A 22,555-nucleotide genomic window follows, 5' to 3' on the forward strand; every position below is an offset into this window, starting at 1 on the left:
ATCAGTTTATCGTCAAAATAAGACTCCAAATAATGACAAAGCACTATCAGGAGAATTTTGATAAAGATATGATCCTATGCACATCCCACCAGACCATTCTCCTCACTCCTAAGCACCTTTCCAAAATAATTTCTTTTTCTTAACCTCACATAATAGTCACACAAATGTGTGTCCAAGAACACCCTAAATTAGGAAACACATTCTAAAGAACTCTAAATCTAACAAATATGTTCATCTATCTTCAGTTCAGCCTGTTTCTGTCATGAGTATATCTATTTATCCCCACTAGACCCTATCTCACATGGTTTTAGAAAAATAGAAAGGAAAATGTTGCAATTATTTGAGCAAATAAACAGAAGTGCTAAGTTCCAGAACTTAGGGAAAAAAGTGAACTCAGAGAGGAAGTTGTACAAAGTTCCTTCCAACATAGAGATAGAAGATAAACTGAATTTACATATAAAGTGAATCTACATATAATCTAAAATCTTACACGACTGTGAACTAATGATGGACCTACACTCAAATAAATAAAATGAAGTGCAGCAATAGTCAGTTTATCAAATTTGCCAGGAACCGGAATTCTCTATTAACCTGCTCTTCAGTAAGTTGACAATTCAATGAAAAGTGGTATTTATAACAACCGTAAAGATACAAGATTCTGAAGTACTTTCTGAATATGACTTCCTTGTCTTATATTTTAAGAAGTAAAAAGTTTCCCCCCCCAAAAAAACAAACACACTAGTTTGAGAAGATAAATGAACCCCATGTTCACTGCAGGATTATTTACAATAGCCAACATATGGAAACCACTTAAATGTCCATCAACGGATGAATGGATAAAGCAAATGTGGTATATATGTACAATAGAATATTATCCAGCCATAAAAAAAAATATGAAATCTTGCCATTTTGTGACAGCATGGATGGACCTTGAGGGCATTATGCTAAATGAAATGTCAGACAGAAAAAGATAAATACCATATGATCTCACTTACATGTGTAATCTAAAAAATCAAAAAACAAAAAACACCCTGAGCTCATGGATATACAGAACAGACTGGTGCCTGCCTGAGGCAGCAGGGTGGAGTGGTAGACAAAATGAGTGAAGGAAGTCAAAGGTACAAATTTCCAGTTACAAAATGAGTAAGTCAAGGGGATGTAATATATGACATAGTGACTATAGTTAATTCCATACTGTATATGTGAGAGTAGCTAGGAGAGGAGATCTTGAAAGTTCTAATCAGAAGAAAAAAATAGCTATGTATGGTAGCAGATGACAACTGGACTTTATTGTGGTGATCATTTTACAATACAAATACTGAATCATTACATTAAAACTAATATAATGTTATGTCAATTATATCTCAAATTTTAAAAAGGTGAAAAAAAGAATAATTCACATTTATCTGAAAACACGATAAAAATAATATCCCATTTTCTGATCAAACCGGACAAGTGTTTGCCATTTCTGTCACTATTTGCCCCTATCTCACATCTATCCCAGATACCAATGTAAGATTAATGTTCCCCAAATATCATTTTCATCAAGAAACTGTTCTGTTAAAAAACAAGTAAACAATACAAATCTCATATCCTCACTATATACAGAACGATAAAGGTCAAACATCTTGATCTGATTTTCAAAATCCTCCATGATATACTACCAAACATTGGTCTCCATCTTACCTTACCCCAAACACATGCACAAACCCTCTGAGGAAGCAGGGTTCATGAATATAATTAAAATACATTGTGCATACCCTCATTTCCTCTTTTCCTCATACCTAAAAATCCTCCATCTTCCTTTTTTTTTCCCCATCTGAATCCAACTGGTCTTTAGGTGCCAAGTTCAAGACCTCTTCCATAAACTCCCTACCCTCAAATCAAAGTGATTTCCTTCTTTCCTTATTTCCAATGACCCTTTCTCCTGTGTTCATTAATTCCAGTAGCCACACATTAACTCCTATGCACTAATAATCACTGTGTTATGATGATGTGGCTACAAAGCTACATAAAACTAAGTCCCTATTTCCTTGAGCTCAAAGTGCAATATGGGAGACAGACCTGAAAGAAATATATTACAGTGGTGTCTGTAACAGAGGTATTAATGGTAAGAAAAGTGGGATCATAAGGATCACTTCAAGCAGTTTGGGAAGATAAAAAAAGGCTTTTCAGAGAAGGTGAAATTTATGTTAAGTTTCAAAGATGGGTAGGAGTATGTCAGGCAAAAAAGAAGGGAAAGGAATTCCAGGCAGAGAAAACAGCACATGCAAAGGGAGAGAGGCGAGAAAAACTTGGCATGTTTAGACCACTATAAATAGATGAGCATGGCTGGAGTTCAGTGCACATTAACTAAGTCTACCAACACTTACTGGCTTCCCATTCACCAAGTTAAAACAAATGAAAAAGCGTGGTATCTCTTAAAAGAAAGTATAAGAATATGGCACCCAACTGGTTGGCACAATTAATCCAAACAAAACAAGCAGTATTGAACACTTATTATGAACTATGTACCTAAGACAGAGAATAAAGAGCATAGCTCTTGCTCTGAACGAGCTAACATTTTAGCAGGAGAGAGTCAGCTTTTGGTAGACAGATTTTAAGGTTTAATCCTTATGACAAAAGACTAGGAGAAAACACACTACAATATTAATTGTGCTCAATATTTTCCCCTTCTTTGTATTTCCTAGATTGTGTACAACGAGCAAGTGTTACTCTACTTTGATAATTATGGAAAATAGTTTATAACTGAAATAGTACAAAAGTTGACACCTGATGGGTTCTCAGTAAGTCTCTGAGTAGGTATCTACTGATTAAAGTCTCAAAAATTTTAGATGTGCAACTTTAGATATCCAAAATATGGCTACTTATCACCACCTTAAGAGCTACGATCCTTGTTGGTACAAACCACCATCATTTCTCACCCAGATTATTTAATTAGCTCCCCAACATGTCTCCTTGCTTCTGGCCCTGACCCCCTCCCCTTCATCTATATATAACAAAGCACCTTGAGAGATCCAGACAATGGCACATCATCCTCAAAATCCTCCAATGGCTTCAGTAGAAGGCAAAGACCTTACAAAGGCCCTACAAGATCAGCTACCAGCTCTCTATCTCTGGTTTAATCATCTCCAACTTCTCTTTACTAACTTTAGCCACAATGGCCTCTTCACTGTTTCCAGGCATGCTCCGTTGCTGTCTGTTCACTCTTATCCCAGATATCCACCTGGTCTTCTCCATCTCCTTTGAGTCTTTATTCAAATGTCACCCTCTATTATAAAGACTCTTCCTGCCCACTCTATCTAAAGATGTTACACTCTCTCCATCCAAAAACTACCTCCTTTATTTGCTTTATTTTTCTCCTTGAACTTTTCTAATATACTGTTTTTACTTATTTGTGTACTATCAGTCTCCTTTCCTGAGCTCCAAAGAGGAAGATTTTGCTCTGTTTTCATCACTGATTTATGTCCAGTGCATAGAACAGTGTCTGGCAAATGAAAGATGATCAACTGTTATTCACTGAACTGAATAAAAACAGTATTCTGCCTAGTGGTTACAAGTTTGGTCTCTAGGGGCAGAAGACCGCGATCAAATTCTAGCTCCACCACTTTGCAGTTGTGTGACCTTGTGAAAGTTACTTAACCTCTCTAAATCTTAGTCTCCTCATCTATAAAATGAAGATGATGGTTATCAATCTTATAGGATGGTTTTGAGGATCAGAATAATGCAGGATAAGCACAGTACCTTGCAAACAGTAAATGTTCCATAAATGTTAGCTATTACTATGATAATAATGAACATTCCTGACTCTCAAAATGTTTCCACTGAGTTATTACATCATTTCCAATATCTATTTTTTTCAGGAATAGCAGTTACTTTGCAAAATCCTTGGATTTTCACCTGCTAGTCTGAAAAAAATCAATATTACTCTGGGTCAACTCTTACCTTACACAAGATTCTATTCTGTTGTAGTTTATAAAGAGAGATAGGGAAACATTAGAGTCTATTTTACCTAAAAAAAAAAATAATAATAATAAGTGCTATATAAAACAGCACAAAATGCCACATTTATCACAATGTTAATATATACTCTACAACTAGAACTGACTCTTGGTACCTGTTTCATAAAACCACACAAGAAAAGGTAAAGCTTAGGGGATCAACAGAATGCTATACTTCTAATTCTGTATTTTAAAATTGTTCAATTCTTTCAGAATTTCCAAATTAGATTTTCATTTGGCTGAGAGGCCCACCATACCCACCTGGGTTCACAAGGATCTCCCCAGCGGCAGAGGATCTGATTTGGTTCAACTATAATGTATCAAATATCGAATTAGGGGCTTTAAGAGATATATAAAAGTAAAAAAAAAAAAAAAAAAGTCCTTGACCCCAAGACTTTGGCAGTAAAATAAGAGGACGAATTATAATTCGTGAAGCTAAACTCTAATCCTGATACCACTACTTATTATCAATGGTAAAGGCAATTTTCCTCATCTAAAAGACAGGATAATACCTAACTTGTAGAGTTGTAGAAATCTAGAAATCCAGTAAGATGAATATTTGTAGACATAAACTATACTATAAATTGTACTGCAGCACACAAGTTCTGTTGAAAAGAGACACATTAAAGGATTTTTTAAAAATAAAAGCCACAATCCCACACCTACCTCAACCATTTTCATACTTTGCTTATTCCCTTTAAGTCCTTGTCTTCATATACTTTTCAATAAAGTTGTAATCATGTGTACTTGGGGGAAGACAACATAGCACACCTTTTCTAGAGCCAAACGGCCCAGGTTCAAAGACTAGCTCTGGAACTTACTGTGTGACCTTGGGTAAGATTCTTAAACCTCTTTATCTTATATTCTTTTCTATAACATTGATAGAATAACAGTGCCTATGACATAGGGAAGTGTGAAGAAAAAATGAGTTATAGTAAACCATTTAGCACAGTGCCTGGCATGTGACAAATTCAATAAACAGCTAAAAAGCAAAAGTCAAATATAAACTTAGTATTCTGCTTTATAAAAAACTTAAGATGATGTCATAAAACCAAAAGTATACTATTATCTAAAGTGCCATAAGAAAGATTCTTTTAAAAGGACTCTAGGATACTCTACATTGACTCTGTCTTAAGTAAATCTCCTTGCCATCCCTTTGTCTAGATATTTAATAATGTATAATGGAATCCATCTATTGCTTCATACTTCCAGTAGAGGTCTCCATCTAAAAAATAATGTACCAGACTGAAAACTTTAAATTAGTATTCCTGGTTATTAAAAAAAAAAAAATTATCAAATATGTAAGTTTAATTTTTTCCAAGCAAAACATTTAAAAATAAGGAATATCTCTCAAGTAAAAACTGATTTTCCCAGTGATTGCTGTATGTTTTGCTATGGGCTTTCCAATAATACTCACCTGTCTTGTAAACATAATCCTTTGAACAGGAAGGGGAAAGAGATAAGACTGTTGATACAAATGACAAATCAAGTACATAATTATCACTGCTACTGGCCAACAATTTAAAACCTATGCCTCGTAGATGGTGTAAGTCAGTAGAATCATCTTAATGTAAAAATAAAGGTCACATTTTATAGTAGCAAAGAAATTTCTGACAATCTTCTACATACATTCCTTTTAAGTCAGAAAAGAGTAGCTAGAGTAATAAAGGCAGCTCTGGCTTCTACTTTCCCCTTCCATCATTCAGTAATAGTGATCTTAGGCAAGTTAATTATCCTTATGCAGGCCTAACAGAAAAAAATATCTTTATTTTTAGCTTACCAAAAAACATGGGGTTAGACCACTTTCTTAAAATCTCTTCTAGTCCTAAGAATAGTGATGCTATGAATTGATAGATTAGGTAGCCATCTCCAATTTGAACTACATACTTCTTGTTCCTATCTTTAGGAATCTAAAGCTATATTACTAGGCCTCTAAATGTTACATTTGCATATAGTATCTAATGTCTATCTCAGCTTAGCACCTTAAATGTGTAAGACTTGGTAATATCTATAAGATTTGGTATGTTCAAGAACTGACCAAGAAATTATCAAGCCGTTTGCTTAAAGCTAATACATAGTATTGCATGTATGTGTGTGTGTGCACATGCACACATACATCCATTTAAGTTAACCCCCACAGTTTATAAAGAAGGGGATAAAGAAGGAAGGATGTTCTAAGCAACTCTCAAAATAACAAGACTTTAATATCCAAATTATATCTAAACCTGAGGATCAGATATGCAATGTAAAAACATAACATTTAATTTAGTGGTAATGGATTTGAATGGATTCACTAAAATGGGCATATAAGATTTCTGATTATAACTAAAATATGAATTTGCTTTTCATCTCCACAGGGTGGATAACCTATAAAGAAGACTTTTGACAAAAACAATTACTTCTCATCTTGAGAATATAAAAATTAAGCAATGATCAAATCATGGTTTATACTAAATAATATAAAATCAAGCAATGAATTAAATTATTGTCTTGTTTTTATACGGCAGGTGATGCAAGAGCTAGCAAAGAATGAAATAGTAAAAACTTTTTAATGGATACTTAGAAACAGGAAAGGTAACCTTCCTCTGAAGTTGTCATTTAGCATTGTAGCTGATGTTTATTTATATGTTAAATTCCTAGAACATGAGAAATATTCACATTCCAATATAAGCTGCGAAATGGGACTTAAAAATTGTAATATTCAGTATTATCTCCCCTCCTGAATGCAGATAATAAAGAAATAATTACAGATTTTAAAAAAATGAATTCTAGTAGATAAAACATATGAAGGATATCTCTAAATCTGCCTTCTAAGTCTAACAGTATTGTTCATTCAATAAATAGATACAGAAATACTACCTTAGTAGAACATATAGAGTTAAGACTGCATCAAGAACACAGCAGGGGGCACCTGGGTGGCTCAGTCGGTTGAGCAACTGACTCTTGGTTTCAGCTCAGGTCATGATCTCAGGGTCATGAGATTGAGCCCAAAGATGGGCTCTGTGAGCTTGCCAAGAGTCTGCTTGAGATTTTCTCCCTTTCCCTCTCCCTTCTCCTCTGCCCTCTCCCTGATGAGGTGCGGGCTCTCTCTCTAAAACAAATAAATAAAATCTTAAAAAAAAAAAAAGAACACATAGCAGGCAGTACCTTAGTCAATGAGGAAATGCTAGAAACATCAAATTAAGGTCATCATCAAGGCAAAGACATCTTCATCTTTCCAACTATTTAATAGTGGCCAATACAATTAGACAAAAGAAAATAATTAAAGGCATTAAATAATGAAAGGCATAAAATTTAGGAAAGAAGTAAAACCATCTCTATTTGCAGATGACATGCTAGTAGATCTAAAAATTCTTAAAAATCAATGATAAAATTAATACAAACAGTAAAACAACTGGGGCACCTGGGTCGGTTAAGGAGCAGACTCTTGATTTTAGCTCAGGTCATGATCTCAGGGTTGTGAGATCAAGCCCTGAGTGGGCATGGAGCCTGCTTAGAATTCTCTCTGTCCCCCTCCTTCTGCCCCTTCCCAACCCCCCCAAAAACAAAACAAAAAAAGCCCCCCAAAATCAGTAAAACCATTGAGTAAGGCAGATTATAATATAAAAAAACTTTCGTGTAAATAAATGATAACCAATTAAAAGATTAAAATGGAAGAAAAACCACATTTGCAGTAGGAACAGAAATGATAACACATCTAAGAATAAACTTTAAAAATGTCCAAAACCTATAAAAGGAAAATTTTAGACTCTTGCATAACACAAAAAGATTTGAATAGAAAGACTTCCGTTGTTCTTGGATAGTTCAACTCAATACCATCATCTCAGTTCTTCTGCAATAATTGATAAACTTAATGCAATCTCCATTCAAAAAAAAAAAAACCAAAAAGCTTTTTTCTAGAACTAGAACAAACTGACGCTGAAGTTCATATGGAAAAACAAACATAAAATAGCCAAGAAAACTTCCTAAAAAAAACCAAAAACCAAAAAACAAAAAACCCACAACACTCTGAGATGGGAATATAGGGCTCCTGGGTGGCTCACTAGGTTAAGTGACCGACTCTTGGCTTTAGCTCAGGTCATGATCTCATGATCATGAGACTGAGCCCCCAGAGTGGCTAGTGGGGAGTCTGCTTGTCCCTCTCCCCCCACTCCCGTGCCCCCTTTCCTGCTCACACGTGCATGCATATGTGTGCTCACTTTCTCAAACAGATAAAATTGTAAAACATGCTATATATGCCCCAATAATTAAAATATAGTGAGATACCATTTTTTAACCCCTCACATTGGTAAAACTTAAAAAGCTTGACAGCACATGGCAAGGCTGTGAGAAATAGGCACCTTCATATACTGTGGTGGGAATATTAAATATTTCTTCCCCACAAAGGGAATTTGGCAATATTTAACAAAACTACATATGCATTTATTCTTCGATTACTACATCAACACCCACTTTAGTAATTTACTCTGAAGATAAATCTCCAAAACTTTAAAAATAGGTTTGCATAAGGTTACTAGATTTGCAGAAGATTACTCATATAGCATTATTTGTAATTCTAAATATTGGAACCAACCTAAGTGCCATTATGTGGGGGATAAACTAGGATATAGCCACACAATGGAATACCATGCAGCTGTTAAAAAGAATGGGACTTTATGAATTTATTAGAGTGATAGTCAAGATCCATTAAGTGAAAAAAAGCAAAATGCATTCTTCATTTTAACAGAAATTAAGAATGCATATATATATAGAATGCATACATATATATAGAATGCATACATATATAAATATAGAATGCATATATATATATAATTTTTGCAAAAAGAAATGCAGGAAGGATAACCAGACACTAAGGAAATTGGTGACCAACAAAGCATGGGGGGAAAGGGGGTAGAAGAGAAAGGGAAGGGAAGAGGATAACCTCCAAGTATCTTAAATTTTGATTTTAGAATTTTATTAAGTGTTTTACATATTCATAAATAAAATTAAAGAAACAAAAGTGGAGAAAATCACAAAATTGAATACAAACAGGAAAAATATGAATTTTACTATATTTTAAGTGAATAACAGTAACGAGAAAAAAAGAATCCAACCACTGCGAATTTTTTAACAAAATACCAATACAGCTTCAGTCTGAACACAAAAAGAACTGCAAAGAATTTGTAACTCTACTTAGCAGGTTTGCTGTTTGTACTGGTACAGGTATAACAATTCTGAAATTATACTGTATGTACTACAAACCTGACAACATGAGTAAATATACTGGTGTTGGGAAATAGGGTTCTCAATGCAGGAGAAGGAAGATACATGCATGGTATGGAAGAAGGGAAGAAACTTGTATGGATTTGTAGCCAGAGATATCAGTATATACAGCACTGTGATTTTTAACACATGTATATTTATATTTAAAATAAATAAACTTCCTAGCTCTTACTCTGAAAAAGCCCGGAAGAAAGACAACCCAATAACAATTAGTACACCTACCAACCAGATCTTGGTTTCTGTATACCATTTCATGCTAAAAAAAAAACCCAGGACACTACTTGGAGAAATAGCTGATGCTAGAGATGGGTAAGCAAAACACAAGCTGACCCTGGAAAATCTTATTTTATCAGAAAGCACAGACGAGCTTAAAAATGGGAACATGTTAAAGACACAGGAGCCAGCTTGAAAGGGCTCTTACCGGCCAAATTTAAGCAGCAAAATGCATAATAATAGATATTAATCCATTGTCTAAAATAAAAATAAATAATAAGAATGAAAAATTTTCCTTACAATAGACTGCTAACTAAGAAATGCAGAAGGAATGATAAAGTTAGAAAATAAGCACTGTACATCCATTATAATTAACTGATTCAGGTAAGAATCATCAATGGATGTTAAAATTATTGGGTAAAAGTTTAACGGTGAGCCAGGTATTAATATGTCTCAAAGTATCCCCACAGGTTAATTAATTACAAAAGAGAAAATGGAAACTTTATAGTAGAGAAACCGGGAAGACATCACCTTAAACCAAAGTTAACATCAACAACAGGACAAAGTGACATTTGGCCTCCAGCCAAAAATGCGTAACCTAAATCTAATCCTGGAAAACCATCAGACAAATCCAAATTTTATAATACAGTTGGCCTGTACTGCTCAAAAATGGTAATATCCTGAAAGGCTGAAGAACTGGATATATAAGTAAACCTAATACAAGATTATGGACTTGTGGGGGTGGGTACAATATGCTATAAAAGACATCTTTGGGACAAGTGGCAAAATCTGAATAAAGTCTATATATAATACAGATAATATGATTGTATCCATGTTAAGTTTTCTGAATTTAATAACTGTACTGTTGCTATATTAAGAGAATGTTTTATTCTTAATATACGCTCATATTTAGGACATTTTTATCTATAATTCCTATCAAATGATTACATAACAGTAATAGTACCTGTATATATACATACCATCACATATAAAGAGAAAAATATAAAGCAAATGTGGCAAAATAAAAACAATTAGTCAACAGCTAATGAAGTGTAAACAAGAGTTCACATTATAATCAAAAAAATTTGAACAGTTTTTAAAAAAGAAAACATAGCAAGGAAGGAAAATGATTCGGTTTACCATTTCTCAAACAGATTTTTTACTACTAGATTCAATTAATGATTTGCAATGTGGGTCTACCTGGAAAAACTACTCACAAATTCAGAGGTTTGACTTTTTAATGGTATAAACTAAAAAGATTATACCAAACCACTTAAGAACACGTCACCTATTACTTGGGAGTGCACTCAGAGGTACACAGCCTGCTAAGGTAGGAGCTTCTGTTTATGAAGTATGAAGTGGTCTTATCTGAGTTCAGGTAGAGTGAATATTCACTTAATCTATGAACCATTATGAAAAGTATAATCAACCTGGGCATTATTACTGATGATTTTTATTTTATAAGATTTTATTTATTTATTTGACAGAACACAGCGAGAGAGGGAACAAAAGGGGGGGAGGGGGAGAGGGAGAAACAAGCTTCCTGCCAAGCAGGCGGCCAGATGCAGGGCTTGATCCCAGGACCCTGGGATCATGACCTGAGCCAAAAGCAGACACTTAACGACTGAGCCACCCAGGCGCCCCTTATTACTGATTTTAAATTTAGTCCCATCTCTAAAGTACTACAAGTTAGGTATTTTCTACATAGAGCCCCAACTTATGGTCTCTTCTTTGTCCTATTTTAACAGATGAATGTTCCTACTCACCTCATGTATGTTTCTACTAACATTTTACTTACTTAAAATTAACCAATGGTCTAGGAGAGGAACAAAACAAAGTTTCATCTGAAAACACTTCACCATGAATGATATGTTATAATTACATAATAAAATTCATCTTTGTGCACAGAGCAACTGACCACTGAATGATATAAGTAAGAAATAACCAAGGACAGGGGCACCTGGGTGGCTCAGTTGGTTAAGCAACTGCTTTCAGCTCAGGTCATGATCCTGGAGTCCCAGGATCGAGTCTGGCATCGGGCTCCCTGCTCAGCAGGGAGTCTGCTTCTCCCTCTGACCCTCCCCCCTCTCATGTGCTCTCTCTCTCTCAAATAAATAAATAAAATCTTAAAAAAAAAACAAAAAAACAAGGACAAAGGTAAGAACTCAGAAAGGCCAGAATCAGATACTTGCCATATTTCACAATAAGATGTATATGCAAACAATAGATTCTTATACAAATTTATTTAAATCTTGCTTCATAAAAAGCAACATTTTATTTTGGCCCCACCAAATGGTAATGAAAAAAATCATTTACTGATAGAAACAAAAGGTAAACATACCAAGAACATGGAATATACCTGAAGGTATTTCACAACTGTGCATAATGATAGGTGATAAATAAGACAATGCTTTGTTAAAGCAAGTCTATCACTAGGGAAGGAAACAGAAAGGCAAAGGGGGGAAAGTGTGGTCTGAAAATATATTTTAAAAAAGCCACTTTTCTAACTGGCCATTATGGCTGACACTTGAGTTTGAGAGTTGGATATAACCTACAGCCTTTTTTTTTTTTTAAGAAGTAGCCCATATGCTCCAAAAGAAAAGAGTTTGAGTGGTGTAAAGAATTTTTTTTCTAAGTGTTATTTTTTCTAAGATTAAATAACAGCAATTACTTCTAAAATTTGAAATAAAAATCTCACATATAAAAATGGTTTGAAAAATGAAGACAGTGCATTAAAAAACAAGTTCTTGTTAATGTTGTTATTTGCACAGGAATTTATAAAATATAAGTTAACCCCCCTCAGCAGTACTGGGACAGACCAACAAAATCCTCACAAAGTAGAAAAGCATTCAATAAATTCAATAAAACAAATGGCATCTCATTTGGGACGAATATCATAAAGTCCTATATAGAAAAAAAAACCCAACTAGATATTAAGGAAAACTTATTTTTAATGACTTTTTAAAATCCAAATTACACAAATACAGTTAGGATAAGTTTGAATTGGTAATTCATGTGCCCTTTTATTCCCCTCAACTGAAGTGGAGCCCTTGTTAGCTTCTCTGGAGCCCAGAGACAAAGTGTAGGGTGTGTCCAGGCTCTGCTGAGAGATGACAGGTGCAGCTTTGAGCAGGTGCCCCAGACCAGATGTTACCTAAAGGTTTTGTTCTGGATGTAGCCCTGGCCAATATGTTGATGCCAAGTTAAACTAGTTATCTCAGGAAGCTGTTCTCAAACTTCAGCACACTTTAAGAATCACCTTTGGCACACTTTTTAAAACTACAGACTATTATTATTTAAAATCACTCATCAATCTCAACACCACTAAAATGGGACAACATAAACATGATTATGTCTCATGATTCGATGAAAAGCACATCACTACACATCAAGTATGCCTAAAATACTGAACTTGAATGGTATCTAGCTTTAAATCATCAGTTTTCAGGGAATAAATACAGGGGATAGAGGAACAAGTTAACTGACACTTGAAGGAAGCAATCAACCAAATCCAGAATTTGGTACAGTCTAAAGAACAAATGACCTCATTCCTCCAACAAATCAATGGCATGATAGGAAAAGAAAAAGGAAACTGTTAAGAAACTAATGAGATAGAACAGCCAAAACAAAAGATTCAGCCCAACCACAAAATCTCGCGCAGTAAGGCGGGGTGGACCCTGTAAACACTGACTTAGATACTAATGGAATTATGGCTCTATCATTCTGGGGCAACAATTCAGAATGTTGATAGCTACTCCTGGATATCACAAAGAGATTATAGTTCCAGCAACTATAATCATAAAGTCCTACATAGAAAAAAAAACCCAACTAGATATTAAGGAAAACTTATTTTTAATTATTTTTTAAAATCCAAATTACACAAATACAGTTAAGGTAAGTTTGAATTGGTAATTCATGTGCCCTTTTACTCCCCTCAACTGAAGTGGAGCCCTTGTTAGCTATGTTATTGCAACGTACTTAGTCAACAGGGTATATATCTTATAGAAATGAATTAACTTCCACTCACAATATAATGAATATGCAAAAAGTATCCAGGCACAAATGACACTTCTTTATATTTTGAAACAGAAAAGTATATATTAGACTCTGATATTAGTTAACACAATTCTTGGAAAGCTTAATGAAATTCATTGATAATCTGAACATTACTGAGAGTGACATTTGCTCTAAACCATCTCTTTATTCTAGGTCCCCCAAAAGTTTTAATTCCAAGTGAAAGCATCAATAAATTTTATGGTAAGTAACCAATACCAATATCAATCAGCATATATGCATCTTTGTGCACTTCTGAATAAACAGAATCAATCTGCCTATTTTCCTTGGTTCTACTATGAATAAACCGTACTAACCATGTCATTTAAATTTATTTCAAATTCACATTGCTTTTCATAAAAATTATGCTTTTAACCTCAAGCCATAAAATATTTGAAGATAATCTTTAATGCTAACATCCCCATTTTCAACTCCAGTAAGCGTGGTCCTTAAACCAATATTTACTTCTAAACAGCTTTTCCTAACGTCAAAATTCATGATAGGACTTCTCAGTTTTTAAAGTTACAGAACTAAAGTCAATACAAATTTTTAACAGAACTACCACCATATTTCAATAAAAGTATTAGTATTCCATAAAACAATGTGACCAATAATTCTGCTATAATTCTTTATAGAGAGGCTTGTACAAATTTAAAAAACAAATTTAAATATAAATATCCTTTTTAAAAAAAAAAAGCCTCTAGTTAGAATGATGGACAGCAAGGGAAATAAAGGGCAGTTACTTGCTTTTGGGGGGCTGCTGATTCAAACAAGAATTTTAAGTTAAAAGACGACTAAGTGGTCAAATAGAATCATAAATTCCTTTGTCATAAAGAATATCAAGTTAAGGGCGCCTGGGTGGCTCAGTCTTTAAGCGTCTGCCTTCGGCTCAGGTCATGATCCCAGAGTCCTGGGATCGAGCCCCACATCGGGCTCCCTGCTTGGCGGGAAGCCTGCTTCTCCCTCTCCCACTTCCCCTGCTTGTGTTCCCTCTCTCACTATGTCTCCATCTGTCAAATAAATAAATAAAATCTTAAAAAAAAAAATATCAAGTTAATATATGAACCACTGCCTAAGACTTAAAAATCTTTATCATGGTCATTTTTTTTTTTTTTTTTGGTCTTTTGTCCTTCATCACATTATAGTTTAAATAGTAGAAAAAATATTGTTATGTATCTACAAGGACAGCTTTCTCCATTCCAGACCAACTAAGGTCACTGCTTATCTTGAAGGTTCAACTTTTCTTCTTCTATTTGGACTGCAATATTTCTTTACCTTTCTTTTATTGGCGATGAACATGAGATAACTTTAACATCCCCCTATTTCAAACAAATATTTAACAAGTACTACCAATGTAATTTTGCACAGCCATTAATAAAGACATGCCAACAATAGCTCCTAAAAATTTACATTCATATTTATATATCTCTATATAAATATACATAATTACCTCTCATTTCTCATTTCCTCATTATTTTCCATATTTAAAATTTCTCTTCCTTAACCCCCATTTCTTCTAGATCAGAGTTTCCCCGAACTGTGCTCTACAGAACTTAACAAATGTTCCTCGAACATGGGGTTTCGCACCACACTCCTGCGATGTGTGGTAGTGTTTGGGAAACACCATTTACTATGGCTAGAGGGAAGGAAGTAATAAATCGTGTTTCTCCAATCTAGAGATCCACATGCACATTAACAAAATAAAGTCTCTAAGAAGTCCTGCAATAAAGTAACCCAAGTTTAGCTTTACTGCTCAAATTCATCTGGCCTTTTTTCAAGGAAACATACTGACATTTCAAGAGAACAAGTATTTCATAAAGCACAAATTGGGAATTTCTACTTTAATTGATCCTAAATACCAAGAGTATGGTGATGATGGTGGTGGCAGATCAAAGAAGGAGAGACAGAGAAAATCCCCCTCACTCTGCCCCATATGTCCTCTAATTCCCAATTTGGACAAGACGCATTTTTGTCAGTAAACTTCAGTAAGGTCTATACCATTCTGAAAAATGCTCATTAAGTAGACTTCTTCACCAAATATTAATAAAAGCTCTAAACACTTCACCTAAATATATGTATTAAATACCTGCTTGCAGACTAATGCACCTAAATTGCAATGAATTAAAATGTTTGATCCTCATTCCTTTTCCAACTTCCAATATCATTCAGTTTGGCAATAAAAAAGATTCACAGCAGTGATATGCTTTTCTATCAAAGTTACAGTGGATTTCACACACACCCAACTATGAAAATATTGAATCCACAACAGAGTACAGGTAAGATTATAAAAGAGTGCTCCTATTTAGAAATAGACGTTTTTAGTTAACTGCTAAGGCAGAAAATGTAAATGTAAAAAAGCACAAACATTTTTGGGAGTTATGATGAAGTTGCTAGTTAGCAGCCTCAGTAAAATACATATCTTTAGTGAACGAACTATCTTGGAGTGAGTTAGATTTATTTTTACTTTGGGGCAAATTTAAGCTATTTGAACACGACTTCTAAGACACAACATTAACCTAGCTGAGCCCTGATCAGTCTTTCAACCTTCTCTACTTTCTTTCAACATGTCTGCATGCCCTTTAAAATGTAACAGAATATCAGAAGATATCAAAATCAGGTTTGTTCAAAATGAAAGGACACAGTTTATAATACTAAATTTAAAATCCATATATGAATAATTTATTTAAATACAGTTGTCCTTCCAATCTCCACATTACTTTTATTTTTCTTCCTTGAATAAAGCGAACAATGTCTGCTTTAACAATTCTGTTTAGCCAGTTACAAAGTCAGTGTATTACTTTTTTATTACAATTGTGAAGCATTCATTCACTGAACATCAAGTGATTCATAAAACACTTCTCTTAGAAGAGGTAGTCTACATGGTGTACACTAACTAGAGAACATGAGTGTGTTCATTCTATTTAAATGATAAATGTAAACTCTTTAGATTGGTATAATTTAAGGGAGGACTTTATTCACCAAGGGGGGAAAAATAGAATAAATTCACAAAGCAACTGAAAATTCACTCTGGTGGATACAATGCTACAATAAAGTTGCTGGCTATTCTAAAGGTAGATACATGTAAAAAAAAAAAAATCACTTAATATTATAAGAAAATCAGTAATACATAGTTTTGTACAATAAATTTTTAATGTCCAAGATATTTCACCTCCTTTCCAAAAAATCAAGTTTTATAACAGGAACATCAAGTTAACCTTGACTATTGTTGGCATAAGCTACAACAAAATTCTTCAACTAAGTATTTGAAATATTTACCTAAATCTTCATACCAAGGCTTCAAATTTTTAATGGAAATAAGAGTAGTAAATTGTGCCCCAACCTTTGCACCAAAACAGAACAAAAAATAAAATTCAATGAGTAAATACAGAACACACTGTGTATAGCTATACATTCATATTGGGCATACACTTAACCGTATGTAACTTCCAACCACATTTTAATATCTTATAATCATTTGTGACTAACTGAATTCATAATAGACTGATTAAATATTACAGAACATGTGTCAGGAATACAACTTTTTTGTCCAATTAACAAATGCCTCTAAAGCCATTTGGATATTTTTTGCACTTTAATTTCTCCAACTACAAAAATGTAGAAAACATTACCTTATCTTTTTATACTGATAGGGATATTCTAGAAATAACCATCTGTGGAAGAAATGGAGATGTGCAGGCCAAGAAAGGAACTAAGTGAAAACAAAATATATGGACATGATAGAGGATTAATACCCAATTTTTAAATAGAGTACTTTTACACATTACTAGTAGGCACTAACATTTAAAACATTAAATGCCGGTGTTTAATCAAATCATCAATCACATCAATTTTAGACTTTGAGAAATTTTTATATGCAATCTACAACTGAATAAATGTATGTTTGATACAATCAAGCAAACTTTTTGGCAGACCACTAAACTCAAGTCTCTACATTCAATGACTGTCTATGTTTGTATCAAAACAAACACAGAAATGTTAGAATATATACATGGCCAGTATACTAGTTTGCTCCTCTTTATTTAAATGTCTGTAATATCATAAGATGTATCATATCTTCATCCTGGCCATACTAGGCTAATAGCCATCCAATTAATACTGAAATAAAAGAGTAATGTCAGCAAATATTAAACTTACAGAGTAAATGAAAACTGGTATGTGTAATAGCAGTCTTACAATAGGTCAAATGAAAAAGCAGTTATTTTAAAAAATTCTACCTGTGATTTATAAAACACAATGCATTATCTGCTCCAGAAACCATGATATTCAATTTGATATATCAAAGAGGAAACTCACAAAGTCACTCGATTACTACTTCTTACTATAAAGACGCAGTCTTATGGTTAAGTAACAGAATTACTGTGAAAGCTTGGCATCCTGTCTGCCAGTTAAGATTTTTCAGAGGAAGGTGTAAAACTCAGCATAATACATGTCCTCTAATTGTGCAATATTTCACCACTATGGAAAAAAAAATCTTTCAAGGTAGTACCCAATTTTTGACCAGCATATTTCTCCTGTATTTCTTTACAAGCCATGCAAATCTTCACATGGCTTTATTTTCCAAAACAAATGCTTCAACTTTTTTCCTAGTAGCCTAGCTACAACCCTACAAAAACAAACCTGGAGAGTGACATATGGAGGAAAAACAAGTTTAGCTAAGGACATAGTTCAAAAAGCAGCTTCTAATAGGAGCATAAAGCTCAAATTGACCTGAGAACAATGTAAAGAGTTGCAAACAACCCTGAAGCTATATACTTAAAAATAGTACTTATAAGTACAATCAGTGAATGATATGATCTCAGGATAGAAATTACAAGTGGAAAAACAGTATTTATGTAACTTGCAAAAAAACTGGAATTCTAGACATTCAATTGATTATGCTAAAATCCTGTTTGTATGCGTGTTAAGTTCTTCAGAATAACATCCGTCTCATGAACCATAGATACCATTCAGTACCTTTTGATATTAAATTTCAATCAATCAATCCAATAAATATGAGGCATAACTTTAAAATGTGTCTTAAACAGTTTAAAATCCAAATAGTTCACACTGATTACCAGAAAACCAGGACCTATATTAATAACATTCCTCTCAATGTTATAAATGGAAATGAGCAAATGAGTATCATCATAAATATAAAATTCTCTACTTCTCACCACATTACTAAATCAACAGTTTGGGGGGTTAATTTCACTGTTTATTGCTTTAGACCTTTATTTAAAAATGTACCCTGACACACATTGCCATCACACACACACTAGAAAAAATAACAACTAGCCATACTTAATATTTTCTAGACTTCTGTATAACTCAGTAACTACCCACAAAGTTCTGTGAACTCTTCAGCTTCAAGCCTGAAGTCAATCTAAGATAGCCAATAGAAAGTACACCTGGGCAATTACTGCATTTCCTACTTCAGAAAGCTGAACTTAACACAGAATATCTACATTTGGATATTGCATTTGGAGCAATGATAAATGCCAAACTCAAACTATGCAGAAACTACGTTAACTAAAAAAAATAGGTATCCCTTTTTTATATCCCTTTAATTATATCATTATTAAAAAGCAATAAATATGAAGAGCATTATTTTAGTTTTAAATAAACCACCACCAACGAAAGACCCTCTATGAGAAAGTAAGCATTAAAAATAAAAGAAGACCTCATAATACAATTATCAGAAAAAGAAAAAATAAAGCTTAATCAGAAAATATATTATCTAAACTGCATCACATATCAACTGAATAAGAAATTTACTTTGTCATATACAGTCAAAAAAGGAGGGAGAGAATGAAAGAAAATTCAAATCATAATATTCCATTTCATAGTATCCTTAATCTTCCTACATATATAATAATCCTTTTGAACGTTTTTAAGTCACTCAAAAATTCCAAAGAACTTATTCTAAAAACAATCCTGGTCACCTAAGGCACCAACATATTATGCTGTGTGGAAATATTTTACTGAAAAACCACTCCGTTACACGATTCCACACAAGAGGTTTCATTTTTTTTAAACCTTAAAGAATTTAAAAAAGGCAAAGGAGTTTCCAAAGCAAAGTAAAAAATTTCCCAAGGGATACAAAGTTTCATTAACTATCTTAACTCTTTTACTAAGCATCACCTCTCTGCCCCTCCGTGGATATCAAGCAATCAATAACAATGTCACAAAAGAATGTTTACCAAGATGGGGGGTGGGGTGTCACCTGTAATGATCCTGTATGAAAAATGTAAACAATCCTAAAATAGGTGAGGAACACTTTCACCCTCCTACAACCTCACTCGATGGATATTTGATGTTTCTCAGACTGAAAAAATGAATAGAAGTTTAGAAACTGGTGTGCAAGGTTTGTTTGGGGGTTCTTTTTTTTCCCTAAAAACAAATCTCCCCTTAAGTCCCTCAATTCCAAATACTGTGGAAGAGTCACTACTACTCACCGCAAGTAATACTGTTTTAAAGCAAAGGCAGCGTTAGAACAACTTCTGGGAAAGTTGAACTCTTCAACAATTTCTCCCCACTGATTCTTCTCAGAAACCTGTTAAAAACACAGCCACACTTGTCTGAGAGTGCACCATCCAAGAAAACTCTAACCTAACTATGAAATAAATACCCATTCTACAGAGATCTGTAGATACCTCAGGCATCAGTGGGTGTTTCAGATCGATCCGTAAGAGTAACTAAGCAAGGGCTGCTTGAATCACTGTGTTTTCACCCGAGAGCCCAGGATTTAATAGCACTTGTTTTGTTTGGGGGGCGGGAGGGGGGGTGGTGGTGGGTTTGTTTTGTTTTTGAAGCCCGGACAATAACCAATCGCAAGTCCCTCTGTCGCCCCCTTTTAAATCTCAACGCGGTCCGTTTACACTAAAAAAAAAAAAAAGTTCAAAAGGATCAATACTGTTCCGGACAGCGACGTCCGCAGGTTCTGGGGGGGCCGGGGCCGGGGCCGATTCCGATCCCTCTCCCAGATCTATCCATCTCCATAGGCCCTTCTTTGAGGCCTACAGCTTCTGCCTAGCCTTGAAGCCTAAGATGGCTATTTGGAGACAGGTCCTGGTTTCTTTTGTTAGCTGTATAAACCGAGGGCGACGGGGCCGAGGCTGTGCCCCCGGCTGCCGGGATCATTTCGCAGCCGATTATCGATGTTAAACCTGCCCGCGCTAATTTTGAGTTGCACGAAAACTGCTCTCAGAGTCTGTGTGTCTCTGTGTCTCCGCCTGTGCTAGAGCGGCAGCGGCGGCAGAGCTGACTCGCGAGCGAGCGGGCGGGCGGGCGCGGGCGCGGGGCTCGGGCGGGCGCCCCGCACGCCCGCACTCCCCGCCGCGGCGCTCAGACCCCGCCGGGCCGGCCGGGCACCGGGTAGGGCGCGAGCCGGCGCCGGGCCGCCCGCCCGCCCGAGCCCCGCGCCCGCCGCGCGCACGCGAGCCACCAGGCCAAAAACAGCCCCGCCGCCGTCCGCCTCCGTGCCACCGGCTGGGAGCGAAAAGAACGCCTTTTGCCCCCGCGGGCCACCCCCCCGGCCCCGAGCGCCCACTCCGGGGTCAAAGGAGACTTTTTGGAAGAGGCCAGCGAGAGGGAAATACAAATTAAAACTTCCACTCACCTTCGCGAATCCGCCTAAAGTAGTGACTCTGGTGTAGAGACCGTGAAGATCCAGCTCCTTCCCACCCACCGCAGGGATTTTTTTAAAAGGCGACCTGCGGGAAAGAGAAAGCCCCGCACTTGTCAGCCGGGACCCCGCGCCCGGCCCGGGCGGGAGAGCCCCGTTCGCCCCGGCTCGCCCCGGCGCTGCCCCCCCGGTTCTGCTCTCACCCTCTGCTGTGGTGGAACTGCCGCAGCTCGTCCAGGAAAGCGAGTCCCTTTCTCCGCTCGTCCGGAGGCGCCTTCCCCGTCGAGTTTGCCATTATTTTTTCAAAGGAGGTTTTTAAAAAACCCAGATCGGTGTTTTAAAAGCGCCCCCCGCTCCCTGCGCTTCCTACCAGAGCCCGGAGCCCATTCCTCGGCCGGCGGCGGCGGGGCTCAGTCATGGGCCGGCGGTGGCGGCGGCGGCGGCGGCGGCGGCGGCGGCGCAGGGAGGGAGGGAGGGAGGGGGAGGAGGAGGAGGAGGAGGGGAAGGAGGGAGCAGGAGGCCAGGGGGAGAGGAGGGAAGGAGGGAGGGGAATTTCTAAAAAAGTTTAAAGAAATCGGAGCGAAACTAGAGGGGCAGGCGACTGCCGGATCCGCGCGAAGCCGCGGGGCGAGCGCGGCCCCCACCCCTTCCTTCCCTCCCTCCCCGCGGCCCGGCTCTCGCCCGCCTCTCAGCGCCGCCGGCCCAGGCGGCTCGGCCTGGGGACGCGATTCAACATGGTGCTGCTGCCGGGGGCGCGCGAGCGGGCGAGGGGAAAGGCGAGCCGACGGTGAGGGGCCGGGGCGGCCGGAGGCCCGGGAGTTTCGGCGGCCGCGGCGGCTGGGCTGGGGCAGGCGGGGCTGGGGGTGGGGAGGGGGAGGTCTGTGTGGTGGTTTGTGGAAAGAGGGGTGACAGCGTGTATTCCGGCCGCAGCTCCGCGGGGCCCTCGCACACATTCACGCGCGGCCTCGGCCGCGGCGGCTGGGGCGTCCCCGGGCAGAAAGCACCGGCGGCAGCCAAGCCGCTGCGCGCCGCCCGCCCGCTTCCTTCCCCGCCAGCCTCCCTCTCTGCCGCCGCCAGCGCCGCCGCCACGGCCGCGCAGCCAGCGCCGCACAGCGACCCCCGAGGGCCGGCCGCGGCACTGCGCCTGGCTCCACACCGCCCCGGCAGCTCCTCGCGGGGAACAATAGACTCGGCTCGCCGGGCTTAGGGTTCATCTGCAATGTGCCGCACATTTCACACGCACACAAAGCCGGCGGAAAGGGGGGCGGCGCGGGGAAACGGCCACTACCGGTTGTTCCAGGGTTAGGGGTGGAGGCGATGTTCGCGTCCCCGGCCCGGCTGTTGGAAGGGCCACCTCGGAGTCCCTGCCAGCCCGACAGAACCAGTCTGGCGCTCGGTAGGG

General features: G+C 37.3%; 1 protein-coding gene across 2 annotated transcripts in view; it reads right to left on the minus strand.

The window, feature by feature from the left end:
* ARID2 (AT-rich interaction domain 2) overlaps positions 1–21,583 on the minus strand; it is a 162,003-nt gene extending 140,420 nt beyond the window's left edge. The window contains exons 1-3 of one of the 2 annotated variants that reach the window (XM_032420868.1): positions 21,357–21,583; positions 21,148–21,241; positions 19,985–20,082 (exon numbers count right to left, since the gene is read on the minus strand). In XM_032420868.1, the coding sequence (XP_032276759.1) occupies positions 19,985–20,082; positions 21,148–21,241; positions 21,357–21,448 (284 nt within the window). In that variant the 5' untranslated portion in view covers positions 21,449–21,583. Of the gene's footprint in view, positions 1–19,984; positions 20,083–20,182; positions 20,387–21,147; positions 21,242–21,356 lie in introns of those variants that run through there. The other variant, XM_032420869.1, reaches the window with a different exon arrangement.
* Positions 21,584–22,555: the final 972 nt, after the last annotated feature.

This window comes from Phoca vitulina, unplaced genomic scaffold (genome assembly GCF_004348235.1).
Source record: "Phoca vitulina isolate PV1807 unplaced genomic scaffold, GSC_HSeal_1.0 scaffold23, whole genome shotgun sequence".
NCBI classification, from domain to species: Eukaryota; Metazoa; Chordata; class Mammalia; order Carnivora; family Phocidae; genus Phoca; species Phoca vitulina.